General features: G+C 33.1%; 1 protein-coding gene across 1 annotated transcript in view; it reads right to left on the minus strand.

Annotated features, from left to right (window-relative positions):
* Nucleotides 1-887: 887 nt before the first annotated feature.
* The window catches only part of LOC126880621 (protein cueball), a 100,091-nt gene continuing 83,228 nt past the window's right edge, over nucleotides 888-17,750 (minus strand). Inside the window, exon 6 of the mRNA XM_050644627.1 lies at nucleotides 888-11,790. Within this exon, the coding sequence (XP_050500584.1) occupies nucleotides 11,719-11,790 (72 nt within the window). The 3' untranslated portion in view covers nucleotides 888-11,718. The remainder of the gene's footprint in view (nucleotides 11,791-17,750) is intronic.

The following is a 17,750-nucleotide window of genomic DNA, read 5'->3' on the forward strand; positions in this document are numbered from 1 at the left end:
CAAAAAAAAGTTAAGTAAAGTTTTCCATTTTAGTGGGGACTTTCCATTTTTAATTTAATTTTTCATTTCCAACAATCGTTTTTTTCCGATTATAGCGCCATTTATCCATTATTCGAAAAAATGTTTCAAATAAAAGTTACTTATTTTTACATAAGGAATCCGAATCAGCAATAAAAATGGGGGCTCCTATTTAAAATTTTAAAGTAACACCCCACCCCACATCCGTGGGGGGGTCGTGTTTGGTGCCATTCGATAGATTTTTCACACATATTGAATAAGTGTATTTTTCAGTTTTTCAATCTGATCGATATCTTGAAATATCGCGGGATTCGTATTTAAAATTTACCCCCACCCCTCTCCGTGGGGAGTCGTGTTTGGTATCATTCGATAGATTTTTGACAAATATTGAGCACGTATTTTTTAGTTTTTAGATCTATCGTTCATTTCGAGAAATATTCGCTTTTTTCTTGTGAAACTTTGCGACACCTATTTCCTTACGCCCCGCCCAAATCGTCAGATTTTTTAAATAAACACTGTTTTGCATGTACTTAACTTATTTTATCTTAATCTGACGATTTCGAGTTTTTCTAAGGATATATTTTTTTCGGACCCCGCTTAACGAACTCCCCTGTGTTAAGAGCCAATATATGGTAGAGGTACATCTACAGCTACAGGGTACCAGGTTTCTCCCCATATGATAATCTGACGCGCTCGAGTTACTGCAAAAGTCCCCGCTTGGGCTCCCCTACCATTCTGTTTGTACGCTAATTATCGTCCCTTTGTTGTTTTTACAAACTTGTTCGGAATTTATATCTTTCTCTTAGATTTCGAAGATATTGTCTTTTAGTCTACAATAAAATACTTCTGAATATAAAAAAAAACGAAACTACTAATAAATTAATTTTATTTGTTTCCAAATTTTTGATACAAAATTATTAATTCGCACTACTTAGATTATAATATCACATTTCTGATGTGGATATTACAACCCACAACTTACTCTAAAAACAAGTAAGTAAAGTCACAATATACCAAAAACGAATACACAAAAATTACAAAACAAGTATTCATTGGCAATTGGAGCATTGAATAGAATTCACTACGATCACAACTCAATATTTCAACTACAGTTTTAAAAAGTCTACAGATTTCTTCACATTGGTAAAGGCCCAGGAAACGTTTGCAGAGATGTATTCAAATGCAAGTCTGAACTGTTTTATTCAAATTAAACGTTTTAAATCATCCGAAATAAAAAATTATTTATGATAAACAACATAAGAATACAACACTGCAAGTGTCCTGCAAAATTATTAAAATCATCTTAGCCAGTTAAAATTTTGAATAAATTAATTTAAAAATTCTTTTTTGCAAAAAATCGTAAATAGGCCACAATATAAAAAACATTAAAACGAATGTTATTCTTGAATTATCTTGACATGAAGCTTTGTGATGTCACAAATTAAAGACTATTGGTCTGGAAAACACAATTACAATCTCAAAATAAAATTGAGATACTAAAAGATTAAACCTTTCATACAAACAAATTAATTAAGAAATGAATACAGTCGAAAAATAAGAGGGGACAACAATATACAAAACTTTTTGCTCTTTTTAGAGCAGCAGTGTGCGAATAACAGATTGCCATGATGGTCGCCAACATCCGAAACGAATAGGCACTACAAGAAGAAGACAAAACTTTATGAATCGAACAAATTTTCATCACCAGAAGTAACATTTAGGGCCGGTTGTTCGAACGCTAATCAAAAATGATCATCATCAAATATTTAATTTCTGTCACCAACTGTCAATGTCAACTTTATTTGGGTTGCTGAAAATATAATTATGGATTACAATTATGAAATTAGTTAATCAATTATGTTAATAATTGTTATGTTAATTGATTAACTAATCTCATAATAATTGTAATCCATAATTATGTTTTCAGCAACCCAAACAAAGTTGACATTGACAGTTGGTGACAGTAATTAAATATTTGATAGTGATTATTGTTGATTAGCGTTCGAACAACCGGACCTTAGACGCAGAAACTGAAATGTTAACAGATTGTCAGTAAAAATTGTATTTCAAAATATTGAAACGAAACTTAAGCTTAATTGCCGACAATATTCACTTTTATATGAAGGTTTAAGGTATATGGACGGTGGACACGACGAATCATTGAATGGAGGCCCAGAAACTATTAAACGACATAAAGAGTACCGGGAAACTGGCTACGAGCGGTCCAGTCAGTGTAAAGAACACTGGAAAGAACTGAGGGAGGTCTATGTCCAGCAGTGGACGCGATTGGCTGATTGATGAAGGTATATGAAACATAAGAAGCTAAGGGTGATAAAAAATATGTGTATAATTTTCTCCCTACATCCTATTAGCAATGATGAGACTAGTAAATAAGGAGAAACATATAAAATCTTATTTTGTCTTCTCGGAAGTGCAAGTGAAAACTTCAAGTCTAATAGTTTCTCCTACACAATTTTAATGCTGATTCTGGACATTCGAAGAATATAAGCAGAGAGAAATGCTACTTTTAGTATCCCATTCAATCATAATATCACCGAAACTTTTCAATCAGGCTCTGGCAGATATTTTTAAAAGGTTAGAATAGGAAGAAAAAGGTATAAACTTTTGTGGACAACGCTTGAACCACCTAAGGTACGCTGATGTGTTTTCACCTCTAAGAACTATACCGTATTTCAAACATGCTATTCAGTATACAAGGATAGACTCATGCGAACTAAATGAGAATTTTCTGACAAAGTTGCCGCTCTTCAGGTAATATTAGGCAGGTACTTGTAGAGGATTAGCTGTTAACTGCTGCAGATTACTAAAGGAGGATTTATTTATGATAATTCACAGAATGGCAAACCCGCTTGCAATATACAGCCATACTGATTCTAACGTTTGAAACGGAGAATAGCTTCATTGTTGTTTTGTGCGTGAATATGTTCCCTGACTCTTGTCTCTAGTTAAATTGAGTACTCGAGTTACCGTGAGTAACACCCAACGCCTGCTTTTGACGAAGCTCTCTACAAAAGTATAACAAAGCATTAAGATATTGCATATTGGTAGTCAAAAAACAGCACAGACAAAACTCGAAAGATGGTTAAGTTAGTTTATCCTTGAACTTTCATAATGTCTTATTGCTCCTTTTTCGTTGTCTTGAATACGTCAAGATTGCTTGATTTCGTGAATTTCTTTCAATGGCTCTATTAAAACAATAAAAATGAAACGATATAAAGATTTTAGACTTTTTAGAAACCACTTTGCAGAACAAAAGATGCCTGAAGATAGTTTCTTTAAAAAAACTGTTGTATGCACGGCCCTCTCCTTTACCGGGAACAAGGAATCTTACATAATCCTCTCGATAGTATTTTTACTCTCAACCTGGTCTGAACATATAGACGGAAAGGCAGCGCTAAAAAATCTCTTTGAATTTACTAAAGCTAAATTTTTCACAGTTGATTACTGTGAGTGTGTAGAGAAACATACTGCGGTCGGTCAAGCGAAACGTAGAACAGGGGTTACTGAGAGGATATCAAACTTGCTTTCCTACGAAGGTAATTAAATCCATTTACTAAGGCTGAAAATCAGTACACACATTCCATATTGAATATAAATAGAAGTTATTATAGTCGGTCAGCTGTATGACGGGACAGAGCCGGTCGGTCGGCTCAAGTGAATGTACAGGGTTATTCACTATATTTTGACCCCCTTGTAAACTGCTTTATTTACAGAATTAGAAAAAAATGTAAAATACAAGTTATTCGATTTTTTAGTAATGATTTTTTGACATATATATCGTACTAGTGACGTCATCCATCTGGGCGTGATGACGTAATCGACTATTTTTTTAAATGAGAATAGGGGTCGTGTGCTAGCTCATTTGAAAGGTTATTCAATTTTCTATACAGTACCATAAACATTAAGATCATTATTTATACAGGGTGTAAAAAAATTGAATTATTAATTAAACAATTAATTTAATTAAAAAATTTTTTTGGACACCCTGTATAATTACCTAATCATGTTAATGTTTATAGTACTGTACAGAAAATTGAATAACCTTTCAAATGAGCTAGCACACGACCCCTATTCTCATTTAAAAAAATAGTCTATTACGTCATCACGCCCAGATGGATGACGTCACTAGTACGATATATATGTCAAAAAATCATAATTTAGAAATCGAATTTTTACATTTTTTCTAATTCTGTAAATAAAGCAGTTTACAAGGGGATCAAAATATAGTGAATAACCCTGTACATTCACTGGGGTCGACTGACCGGCTCTGTCCCGTCATACAGCTGACCGACTATAATAACTTTTATTTATATTCAATTTAGAATGTGTGTACTGATTTTCAGCATTAGTAAATGGACTTAATTACCTTCGTAGGAAAGCAACTTTGATACAGTCGGAAAAATGAAAGAATACCCATGAACGAACATATAAAACACGCTGTATTTTCCTGTCACTGTATCACAAAGGAAATTGTCCAGTGCAAGTACATGTAACAATAATTATTACATGTACTTTCGCTGGCCAATTTTTTGTGTGACACGGTGACAGGAAAATACAGCGTGTTTTATATGTTCGTTCATGGGTATTCTTTTATTTTTCCAACTGTATCCTCTCAGTAACCCCTGTTCTACGTTTCGCCTGACCGACCGCAGTATATTTCTCTACACAATCACAGTAATCAACTGTGAAAAATCTAGCTTTAGTAAATTCAAATAGTTTTTCAGCGCTGCCTCTTGGACTAATACTAAAAAACCAACATTATACTGTGACAAAAATCCATCTGACCTACTACTTTTTAAATAAAATCTACTTCATTCTGTAAAGAAACAAAAAGATTATTTTAACTGGCTTTTGGAGACTGTACTAAGCAGCACGTCCAGGTTAGACATTTTATTGTTCATTTTAGAAACGGCAGTGAGTCATTTTATAGGAAATATAAATATATGCATAAATGCTTTTTAAAATGTCTAACCATGGGGCAAGAAACAAAATAAAATAAACAAGCAGTCGGATGTTGGCAGACAAACTTGTCACTGCAACTTTGGCTTTAGCTTTCAATAGGGCTTTTCAACAACAGTCATTTGTTTCGAGCTTCTGTCATATGTTGTATATAATCCGTGGATAATATTAATATAAACGGATTATACGAAATATGACAGAAGCTCGAAACAAATGACAATCGATGAAAAGCCCTACACAAGTTTAAATGTGTTGGGTGATTAATAGCAAATACTATTGACTGTAATACATCCAACTCCCACAGAAATATGGAAGCACGTTGCCACTAGCGCCTCAGTCGGCTTGAGTTGAACTACGTTTTGACAACGTAAAATTTGACGTAAACATTCAAATTTAATTTTATAAATTTTTGAATAGCGAGCTAATTTTGCTAAATTAAATTAAAATAAAAATAGTTCAAACACTTATACAAAAAAACAATAATAAAGCAATTTTACAAATGTAAGGTTAGATTGCTCTGGTTATCCTACTCATGCCGCGAGATGGCGCTATTTTTTTGCTTCCTCAAAATTAATGGGAAATGTCACTAGTTGTATATATTACAGTCTATAGTATTTGTTACTAGCTAGTTTGTTTTATAATACGTAAACCTGCCTTACACGCATACTTATTTAGTCAGTTGTCAATAAAATTATACTGTCAATAATGCTGTCAAATTTGTCATCTGTCATATATGTTCCATACTTGATCATGCCGCAACCAAGAGGCACAATCAGAATTTATTGATGAGATTGACAAAGGCAGGAAAGTAGTGTACAGCAGTGATATATATATGACATGTATATAATGAAATTATTTTTTTAAGACTTACATTAACAAATTTTACGGCCAAATAAAAAGGAGAAAATCAGAAAACAGCAAATTTGAAATATGTATTTAGAAATGACACATTCATTTCACACGTCACACGTCATTGATACCCATTTATTCATAGTTTTTTTTATGATTGAGTGATATAATATATCTTACCATTAGTGGCTATATATCTTACCAAAATGGCCCCTTACTATGCTTATGACATATTATGTCATAAGCATAGTAAGGGGTCATTGTGAGCAAAAAGTACTGGTCATACAAAAACCCACGAACGTTTTTCCTGCAAATCAAAACTTTCGTTTAAAACAGAAAAATCAAAATTTTTCTTATTTTGCTTTTGATACATGTCATCTATTTTGATACCAATGCTGTATTCTGTGGGTTAACAAGATGCCAAGTAGATTTTTGCGACATGGCTGACATTTGGAGTTTAAAATTTAGTTGAAATGTAAAGTTCCACTTTAATTAAACATTAAAGTGAAACTTTTAAACCCCAACTGACAGCCAAGTCCCGAAAATCTACTTGGACATGTTGTCAAACCAAGGAATGTCAAGCATCGGTACCATCAAGATAACAAGATTGGTACCAGTACCTACCATCAAGATTCTAGATATAGTGCGGGCGCGGCCCAAAATTGTGACAACTATACCTTATCGGTAATGGTCTGCGAGATGTGCACGGTAAATTTAAGGTGGAATTACAAAACAAAATTTATGTACAGTCCGAAAAATGAAAGATTACCCATGAACGATCACATCAATCACATATTTTGTATTTGCTGTCTCTTTTCATAAATAGCAAAACGAGATAGAGATATTATTAATAATCTAAATAATATGTGATTGATATGATCGTTCATGGGTAATCTTTCATTTTTCCGACTGTATGTCTTTGTACTCATTTTATAATGCTCAAAAAATTACGAGATCTGGATTTCAATGCATATTTTTTTATAATTCTCGTATCAAAGTTGCGTGTGAAGTTAGGCGTGTTGATGACGGTTACGATTTTGATAAGATCTAGTGCAGATCAGATAAATGACAGCTGACTAATGACTTAAAGACAGATTCACGTCACATTGTATTTGGTACATAATAAATAAATAATTTAATTATTACATTGATTGATTAGTATTTAAGAGCAATTTCTTTTGAAAAAAGTTGAGGAGAAGCAACAAAATTTTTAAAAAATAAGTATTAGATTATTATTCTGCACAATTTTAAGTAGATTTGTGACTTCAAGCGAGTACAACAATGTCATGATTTCTGATCACTTTACAAAGTACAAAGCCAACACCTTATAAACCAATAAGTACCACTTAAGTACAACAGTTTAAAAATATATCTACGTTCATGCAAATAAAAAATTCCAAAAAAGCTAATTAAATACCTATCATTTGTACATAACAGAATTTTGTTTAAATTATTCAGTATTTATTAAAATTACTATTTATGTCACGTCTTTTAAAGGTATTGTTATGTTGAACTAGAAATCCAAGTATTAGTTGATGAAACGATTTTCCAACCCCTTATATCCTCGTCAGGCCACGCGTATACATATGTGGACAAATTAATCAAAGTCCACATTTTTCAGAGTACGTTTCTTAATTTGAATTTGGCGCCACATATTGTTTCTTGAAGCACATGCCTATTTCTCTATTATAGCAGTACTTAACAATTAGTTGAACTGAAAAGCTTTTATTGTGAGGACGCTAAACAATTGGATCATCATCATCAATGGTGCTACAGCCCTATGAAAGAGCCTCGACCTTCCCAAGTCTATTACGCCAGTCAGTCCTATCCATTGCCAACCGTTTCCTGTTTGCTGCGCCTATTTTTCTCCCATCCTCATCAACACCATCCTTCCATCTGAGTTTTGGCCTATCCCACAGGTTGTGACATAAAGATTCTTCTAGGAGGGTTGTTCTGCTGGGATCTTGCTAGATGTCCTGCCCATCTTAGTCTTTCTATTCTTATAAGAGATACTACGTTTGTACCACCAAATATATGTTTATATCTGTGGTATACCTCGTAGTTGTACCTCCTCCTCCAAATACCATTTTCACAGATGCCACCGAATATTCCTCTCAGGATCCTTCGTTCAAATATAAGCAGAAGGTTTTCATCTGCCTTGGATATGGTCCATGTCTCCGATCCATATGTCAACACTGGTTGTATAAGGGTTTTGTATATGGTTATTTTTGTTTTTTGGCTTAAGTTTCTGCTTCTCATATGTCTACTCAGTCCAGTCTTCTCCTTGGTCACCAGGGAATTAAACAATTGGATACTTCACGAGATAAATCTTATTCAATTTATTGTTAAGTCAGTCATCGAAAAAAATAGATCTGGTAATATCTTTTTCTAAGCATTAATTTACAAGATATATTGTATAATTTTATTTAATTTTTATTTTCTGTTAAGTTATCAGTCATCAAAAACATTTGTCCACAGATGTGTACATTAGGTTTTAATGCCATAGTTTATTGTACACATTTCTGAAATTTTTATCCGAAATAATTCTTCTTTTGGTTTCAATATATAGACGATAAGCTTTTTTCTATTACTTATTCTAGAAAAAACATTATTTCGCGAAAAATATTTCTTTTTGTTACCTTTAATACGATGACGATCAAAATGTACACATATTAAATGAACCTAACGGTCACATATGTGTACATATTTTTTTTACTTCTAAGAAAAAAAAAACATGGCAAACCTTGTTTCGATAACATATTTAGAAATTATTCAGATCAGAAATTCATAAAATAACACTCACTAATTTGGCATAGGCTCGGGTCTGACGGGGATACGGCAGTGGTCGCTATGTTAACCATTTGCTATTAAAGCTCACGTAAATATGTTTTAATTTGGCACTATCAACCATACATTTTCATTTGTTTCTCTAATAATCTCCTGACTCCTGCGTACGGCAATACAAGTGGTATCATAGTTAACCACTACTCGCTCCTACTGTGCATAGGATTGCTATCTTTTAAAAACTATGAGGCATGAAATTCTCGATGAGAATTTTTCTGACCGAAAAGATGGAATACTATGATAAATAAACTAAAGTATTAGAAATATCATGGAGAAGAAAAAGAAACTTGAAAACATCTTGAGAATTTAAAAAAAAAATTGTAGAATTGTAGGAAAAAAAATCGGTTCAAACAGATCAAATTGGTATTAAATATATTATCTAAAATGTTTTGATTCACTAATAGAGATTACCACTTCTCTTTCTTAAAGTTTACACAGATTTCAATAAACGTTTAAAATAATATGTGATCTCTATTGGAACCATTATACAGTGATTGGGCGCGCTAATAACCGGTAAAATAACGCAAAAATTCGAAAACATATTATATTTTGAAATAAAAAGAGATGAAACTAGTAGATGTGGAAATTATCGATATAAACGCTAACATTTCATTACATAGTTTCCCTCCTTTAGACGTTTGTGACAGGAGTATTTTATAAAACTCTCCTGTCACAGTGGCAGTTGTTATACTCCTTCGATATGTCTAAAGGTGGGAAACTATATAATGTAATGTTAATTTTTACGTTTATATCGATAATTTCCACCTCTACCACCTTTCATCTCTGTTTACTTCACAGTGTATTATATTTTCCATCTTTTGCGTTATTTTGCCGGTTATTAGCGCGCTCATCGCTGTATATATCCATGATAATAAGCAGTGGTTACAATGGAAACCACTCTATATATTTTTTAGAGCATTTACAGATAAGAAAACGTGTTGTTAGAGTACTCTGAATGTACAAAAATATTAAGTGCTGCCTTATAAAGGGTAAAAAATATCGTTATGATATGCCAAAACAAGAACAGATTTGCATGAACATAGAAAGATATTATAAATAATTAAAAAATAAACAGAAAACACAAAAAAGTTGTTTTAAGTAATAAATATTCTTTAAATACTATAAACTGGAAGTGACTTTTTTGCGTTTAGAAAATGGATAGCCTTGTTCCTATATCTATATGTATGTATATAGTATTTTTCACCGAAAAAAAATTCAACTTTCCATTATCAGGTCGTTTAACTCGAACGATAGCTACCGCAAATTCAACCAAATTATTCTAATATTTTTGATTATCAAGTCTACAGTTGGTTGAACAATGAATCTACAACTTTTTTGTCAGATATAGTAGAGAAATAGTTTTTAAAAGCTGTTAAATGTGGAATAGTTAAAAAAAGGAATATTTGAATCATCATTGAAGAATGATTTTTTTTGTATCGAATTTGAAAATTGTGTTGGTGGTGAATTGTTTCAGGAAATTATGTCACTCCCGGTTTATAATAAATAAGCAGATACTAATAGTGACCATTCTATATTGTATAATAATATTGTCGGCAAAAATATGCTATTTCAAACAACTTATTGGATACAAATAAACGTTTCTGAAAAGGATGTAGTATAATTCTCACACAATTGAAAAATTTGTAGATGAAAGAAATATTGTTTGGTCACCTTTCTTTATATAGTATGGCATGCTGTTGGTATATGAAATAAAAAATCTTCAATTCGCCAATTTGCTTTTAAAAGAGATTTCCTGAATGTGATCCATTAAGTCTGGTGTGCCTCTAGGTACATCACTACACGTGCGGCCCTGAATTTACACGTGTACTTGAGGATCTTTTACGTGGTAACAGTGGAATAACTTTCATTTAGGTGGACTGAATAGTAATTAGTATAGTTATCCTGCGATTATCTCTCTATAGATAACGGTTCTCTTATAATTGTATCGAAATACTAAACGTAGGTAAAGATTAAAGAGAAAACCCATTTCTAGATTTAGAAATATTTTTCTAAAATTCGGCAAATTACAATTCTCAAATCTTTTAATAGTCACGTACAAAGCATTATAGTTTATTGTCGTCACCCATAAAATTTCGTGAGACCGGAAACGATTAAGTTTCTCGATATGAGATGATTCACTTGCCGCATAGGTCGATTTAGAAATTTACGTTTTTAAATTTAAACACACAAAGTAAAATCATATTACCTACTTACATAATATCAGACGACAAGATGGGGCCCTTGCTCGATTGTGGCCCTCCGCAAGCCTCACGCTGAGGGGGCCTCTGGTTCTCTGCAACAAATGCCATATAATCCTTTCTTCATCTCAACTCCTGAGTTATTGTCCAGCACTGAAAAAGTCACGGTCGTGACATATAGATGGAACCTCATCAATTGGTGTCAGCCTTCAAACGTCAGCTGTCAAAATTTTGAGAGCAATCGGCGCATTAGTTCACAATTTACACTGATGCGTTGTTTGTAACTGTTTCAGCGCAACAAAAAGGAGGTTTTGAAAAACGTAACAATACGTTAATTTTTTAATACATTTCGACGAGAAAGATGAAATTTTAGTAATATATAAAAGCCATACGTATTTAACAAAAAAAATCTGTCACAAATAACAACTTTAGCCGTAATAAGGAAACTATATGCATGTAACCAACAATATTATTATACCAGTTTACGGTAAAAAATTTTGTTATGCCTAATCATTTGTTTAAAATTAAGACAAGATCTTCTCTGATCTCTTCGATTGAAAAATTAAGTATTTATCCAATATTCTTATTTGGTTATATTCCTACTAACAACTCAGACCAAATTTCTACATTTGTATATCCTCAAAAGTCGTGCCATGGGGAATGATAAGTGTTACGAACCGCTCAGTCTCATTTATAATGTTTGTGTAAAACTCTCCAATAGCTGTAATAGAAGGACTGGTAAACACAGTCTTTATAAATATAAATATTAAAAACTTAACAATTGTTTTAATACTTTATACAGTCACAGCCGATTTTAGATCGGAAAATCTTAGTAAAGATCTTCGCCTTCCATGTTCATTAGAAGTTTCTTCTTGTCCTCGCCTGTCGGCTCGAAACATGGCTGAAAAGAAAAAATATATTATTTGTATAGTCATGACAAAGACATATATATATTTCAGACAAACATGATGCCGCATTCTACTATACTCACTATAATCCGCCTAAAAGGTAGCGATTCCGAAGTTTTATAAAATCACGTTAATTTTGTTTGCAAATATTCTAAATAATCCCTTTAAAGCTCATAACGTGACAAAAGTGTTCGCCTAAGAAAACCATTAGGTTAAACAGGATTCTGATTATTTCGATTCACGGTACTTTATCCATGTGAATATGTTTCTATACAAAGGCTAAACTTTTCGATTTTTTTTATTTTTCCGTTTTGCATGCAGATGTGAACGACTCAACGATTCTACACGTGTATTGCAGACCCCTTTTAGGGTAAGATCTTTATTTTGTACATTTTGTTTCTTCGCATATGTTATTTTTGCACTTTCTCTTCTAATTAGGGTCCTAGGACGAAGACTACTTTCACCCTAGCTCATCCTAGGATGAGGGCCCCTCTTTGGACCCTCCTTTTTATCTCTGTACGGACCGAGACTTGCATCGCTAATTTGGAGGCTCCTTTTTATGCAAGATTCGTCTGGTGTGAAAGCCCAGCATCCACTCAATCTGATTGTACAAAATTAATTGGTATTGCTCAGTATTGAGGCACTTTATCTTGTCGTGTACAACTGTATCTTTCCCATATTCAGTAATTGCAATATATTTATTGGAATAGCTTCTGGTCCATCTACTTTTCGATTTTTAGCTATATGTGTAGTTTTTTTGGCCGAATAAAAAATTTAGCCTAATATATCATGAGCTCTAATAACTAAATGTTCAGACAAATAAAAATTTATTGAAAAAGTTCATCTTCACAACCTTGCTTACGAATTAAAGAGCGAGATCAACAATTTAATTAAACTCGTATCATTAATAATAAAAAAAATTAAGGCACTCGTGGGAATGCCGACAGAAGTGAAAACTTCTCCTTCGGGTTCACACTCTATACCTCCTCCAATCATTAAACTTCGGTCGAACTTATACGCAATTCAACTTATACACTGTTACTAATAAAACACTCGTATTCTAAGGTTATTCCGTATTTATATCTAGAATAGTTATCCTAAGTATAAGGTAGATATAGTACGAAAATAATTCGTTACTAATAAACTCGGTATAAGTTAGATATAAGTATTCCCACTTTATTCCAAAATAATAGTTTGGCAATGTTGCAATCTTGTGCACAAATACGTAAAACAACGATATTGTGTCAAATATGTCAATTTTGATTTTTATCTGTAACTAACAAACCAAATTAACCTAGGCGAAAAGTTTTCGGAATGATGAAAATGAGTTTTTATTGATTTTTTTAAATACGTTTAAAATACCAGTATTCTTCTTTCATATGGTTTCCACAGAATTCTTCTTCTTCTTCACGTGCCATCTTCGCGACGGAGGTTGGTAATTATCATGGCTATTCTGATCTTAGATGCTGCTGCTCTGAATAGTTCGGTTGATGTGTATCCGTACCATTCCCTCAAGCTACGCAACCACGAGATTGGTCTCCTTCCTACACTTCTCTTGCCCTGGATTTTCCCCTGTATAATCAACTGAAGTATGTTGTATCTCTCATTACGCATAACATGCCCCAGGTACTACAGCTTTCGTGTATTGATGGTTTCCAATATTTCCAGTCTTTTATTAACTCTTCTCATGACTTCGTTGTTTGTTATATGCTCGGTCCATGATATCTTCAGGATTGTTCTATACACCCACAGTTCAAATGCTTCCAACTTTTTAGTAGTCGATGCGTTAAGTGTCCATGCTTCTATCCCGTAAAGCAGAGTCGAGAAAATATAACACCTTGCCAGCCTAACTATAGAGTCTAATTTCAGTTCTCTTGCACAAAGTACCTTTCTCATTTTATTGAAATTTGTTCTTGCTTTCTCTATTCGAACTTTGATTTCTTTGGAGTAATCGTTTGTGTGATTAATTATTGTGCCAAGATAGTTGTAGTTTTCTACTTGTTCTAAAGTTTTACCTTTAATAATTGTCAGGCTTTCATCATTATTTTGGGTTTTTGATATCCTCATAAATTTAGTTTTCTTGATGTTTATCGATAGAATTCCACAGATAGTTCCACAGAATTGCTGTATCATTATTATTTTCTGAACAATAACATTGCAAAAAAAGTTTCTAGGGGTAAACAAATTGAATAAAATTTAAACTAATTGAGAAATCATCTTGAAATTTTTTGTGCAGTACTGTTTGACTCAACTTTTCATGCAATATCAAATTCAAATACGTGAATCACCTATTAAGTTTTTTAAAAACCTTACACCATCTTTATAAAACCGATATTTAATTCTGAATTCCTTATCAGTGTATTGTGAAAAGGGATTTATTATATCTTCTAAAAGTTTCCTTTTTCGTGTTTTTTCTATCATGTTAATTACATTATCAACTTCTTCGACAGCCGCAACACCCCTTAAACACATTTTTTATTATATAATTACTCACAAAACAAATCAAAGGATAATATATTTTTGCCTCTGATGACATTGACAGTCATAAAATAGGTTATACCAGACTTAAACAAGGGTGTGGGTCGGTATAAACTTGGACTAAATTCTTAAACCACGTATAACCTATATCTAAGTTATTCCATGTTTATTGGTAGTGATTTTGCCTATACCTGATTTATTCTCAGTATAACTTTTATACTTGGTTTATTAGTAACAGTGTATGTATATAAGTTACCAATATCTCGCGGTAGCGATGACAGTCGCTAATTCAATACTTTTTCCTCATCCAAAAAGTGCCACAACATTCCTAAAGAATTTCACTTCAAAATTTATTTCGCCGAAGTGATTACGGTCGCCATGACAGTCGCTAATTCAATACTTTTTCCTCATCCAAAAAGTGCATAACGTCCTTAACCCTCCGTTACTCGCACACGGTTTATGAGACCGGCCCTCTAAATAACTTCGTATAACGCTGATTTTAGTGGAGATTTTGAATTGCTGCTGCATATACCTCTTCAGTCATCAGTCAACTTTGGGTGAAGTCCACGTGCAGTGTAAAAAAGAGTATTGTACTTTTATTATTAGGCAACATGGTGCGGTACACCGCGTGTGAGTATTTGTGCACAATTTTTTGTTTAAATCAGACGTCGATAGTTTTAATTAGTAAGGTAATTTAAGATAGTTTTCTTATTTTCAAAGTACATATATATATTTGTTTATTTATATTTAGATATGAATTAAGAGAAGGAGAAGCAAAGATTATTAAAATTATTTGAGGAAGTATTGGCTGACGAGGAAACGTATGAAGATGATGACGATGGACAAAGTTACTTTTTATTAAAGTAATATAATGTTGACACAAACGCATATCTACAAAATTATATGAACATATATTCATTAAATAATATAATTGTACCTACACAATTTTGCAAAATAAATTTTTTTAAATATTGCTGGCCCATATTTCTGGACCAGGTCTTCTGCACCGTGCGTGAGTATTCTATCATAAAAAATTGGCGCGAGTAACGGAAGGTTAAAGAAGTTTTCACTTCAAAAAATTATTTCGGCGAACTGATGACGATCGCTAATTCACTACCTTTTCCCCATCCAAAACTGCACAACCTCCCTAAAGAAATTTTCACTTCAAAATCTATTTCGCTGAAGTGATGATGGTCGCGATGACGGTCACTAATTTAATACTTTTTCACCATTCAAAAAGTGCACAACGTCCCTAAAGAAGTTTTCACTTCAAAAATTTATTTCGCCGAAATGATGACGGTCGCGATGACAGTCGCTAATTTAATACTTTTTCCCCATCCAAAAAGTCCACAACGTCCCTAAATATGTTTTCACTTCAAAAATTTATTTCGCTGAAGTGATGATGGTCGCTAATTAAATACTTTTTCCCCATCCAAAAAGTGCACAACGTCTCTAAAGAAGTTTTCACTTCAAAAATATATTTCGCTGAAGTGATGATGGTCGCCATGACGGTCGCTAATTTAATAACTTTTCGTTCCTCCAACGTTCCTAAAGAAGTTTTCACTTCAAAAACTTTTAATTGCAGTGTTGGCGGAAAAATAAAAGAAAATATTGTATAATGGCGTGGAAACTAAATGGTCAGACAATTAAAAAAAATAATTTGTTAATATGGTTAATATACATAGTCATGCGCCTTTACAACCACGGTAATCATGTCTGGCGTTGTTCTTACTTATAATTGACACAAGTCAGGGTCGAAACTATTCCATAATTTACCTAATTTTTTTTTAAGTCGGTGACGGCACTCTGAGGATCATTACGCAATTTCTGCTTCATCGTACGCCACAATGTCTCAATAAAATTAAGGTCTGGACTGTTCGAAGTCCATGACAGGACTTTAATGTTATTATGTAAAAACTATTTTCAGTTGTGTTAGCGGAATATCACGCAGCACCGTCCTGCTAGAATATAAAATTTAAGTCCAGGTAGAGATCGTGAGCACTTGGTACAAAACTATTTTTCAAAATTTCTTGATACTTTGCTTGGTTAATTGTGAATGCTTCATTTTTACTTCTGATAACCCGATTTCGAAAGTCACCCACGCAAACATCAAATTTCGATTCGTCACTGAATATGACTATGGACCAGTCTTCAACAGTCCACGAAATTCGATCTTGCCCAATTGAGGCAATTTCTTGTTAGCTTCTCTGTAGCAGAGGTATTTCTTTCAACATCACGAGTAATGAAAAAATTGCTCATTCAATAAAAAATTACGATTCAACCCTATAAAATCTGAGTTCGGATTTATGTATCCATTTCCTGCAGCACTCTCTTGATTAATTTTCCTACTTCTGCGTTCTATTGTACTGTCATAGCTCATAAAGTATTACCAGGGCCTAGTTTGCACCTTTTCATTAGTAATTGTTGATTCCTATCACACACAATTCCCGGTTTACCCGAACTTTTGCTTTTACGTTGGACACTTCCACTTTCACGATAATGCTTAAGTATGTCCGTAACTGTAGACTTGGCCAGGTCTAATTCTTCGGTAATTTCTCGTATTTTTTTACACTGACATTCTTTTTTAATTATAAACTAACTGAAATTTAGTATGTGTCGCACTTTTCAGTCTCTTTTTGAATAAATACTTTATCAGTGCTTTTCGCTAGATATTTTTTACAAGTAAATATCAAGAAACGTACGACTTATGATGCGCTAATGTCACAATTATTGATTTTACACACGGTAACTAGATTATTCCGAACATTTAGTTGCCATGATATTATGCAATATTTTCGTTTATTTTTCCGCCGCTATTACACTACAATTCAAAGTTTATAGAAACCAAGCCATTTTAATACCTTATTATTAATGATAGACTAAGATGGGCACGCCACGTGGTACGGAGTGGGTTCCATGACATCTCGTAACAGCGACAGTTCGTATCGGCGACAGTTCGTAACTATACAAATTCGTAACGGACAATTCGTAACGTCCAAATTGACTTGTTCAGAAAACTCTATAGTAGAGACTAGTTAGAAGATTACTAATGTTTCTCAAATTATGTCTGAAAAATTATTCGTGTTATCATAATATTTGAAGCCATCCCTCTTATCAACTATAACCGTTGATTGAATACCCCAACGCTTTAATCAATCACAAGATTTATTATAACAGGTAATTGATAAACTTTCCTTTACAAAATGTTTACTTAGAAAGTTGGGAATGTCTAAAGACGGTTGTCGGCTTAAAGATTTCACGAATTACTTCATTATTTCTTTGTCTAGGTATATGCAAATTTAAGGAACAATAAGAGGAATAAACTTTTAAAAATATTGTTAAAATTTTGTATGTATTTAAATATTTGTTTGTGTTGTAAAGACCGTCGCCGTTACGAAATGTCGCTGTTACGAACTGTCACCGTTACGAATTGTCCGTTATTACTTGTCCGGTTACGAATTGTCGCGTTACGAGA

The sequence above is a fragment of the Diabrotica virgifera genome, chromosome 2, assembly GCF_917563875.1.
Source record: "Diabrotica virgifera virgifera chromosome 2, PGI_DIABVI_V3a".
Taxonomy (NCBI): Eukaryota; Metazoa; Arthropoda; class Insecta; order Coleoptera; family Chrysomelidae; genus Diabrotica; species Diabrotica virgifera.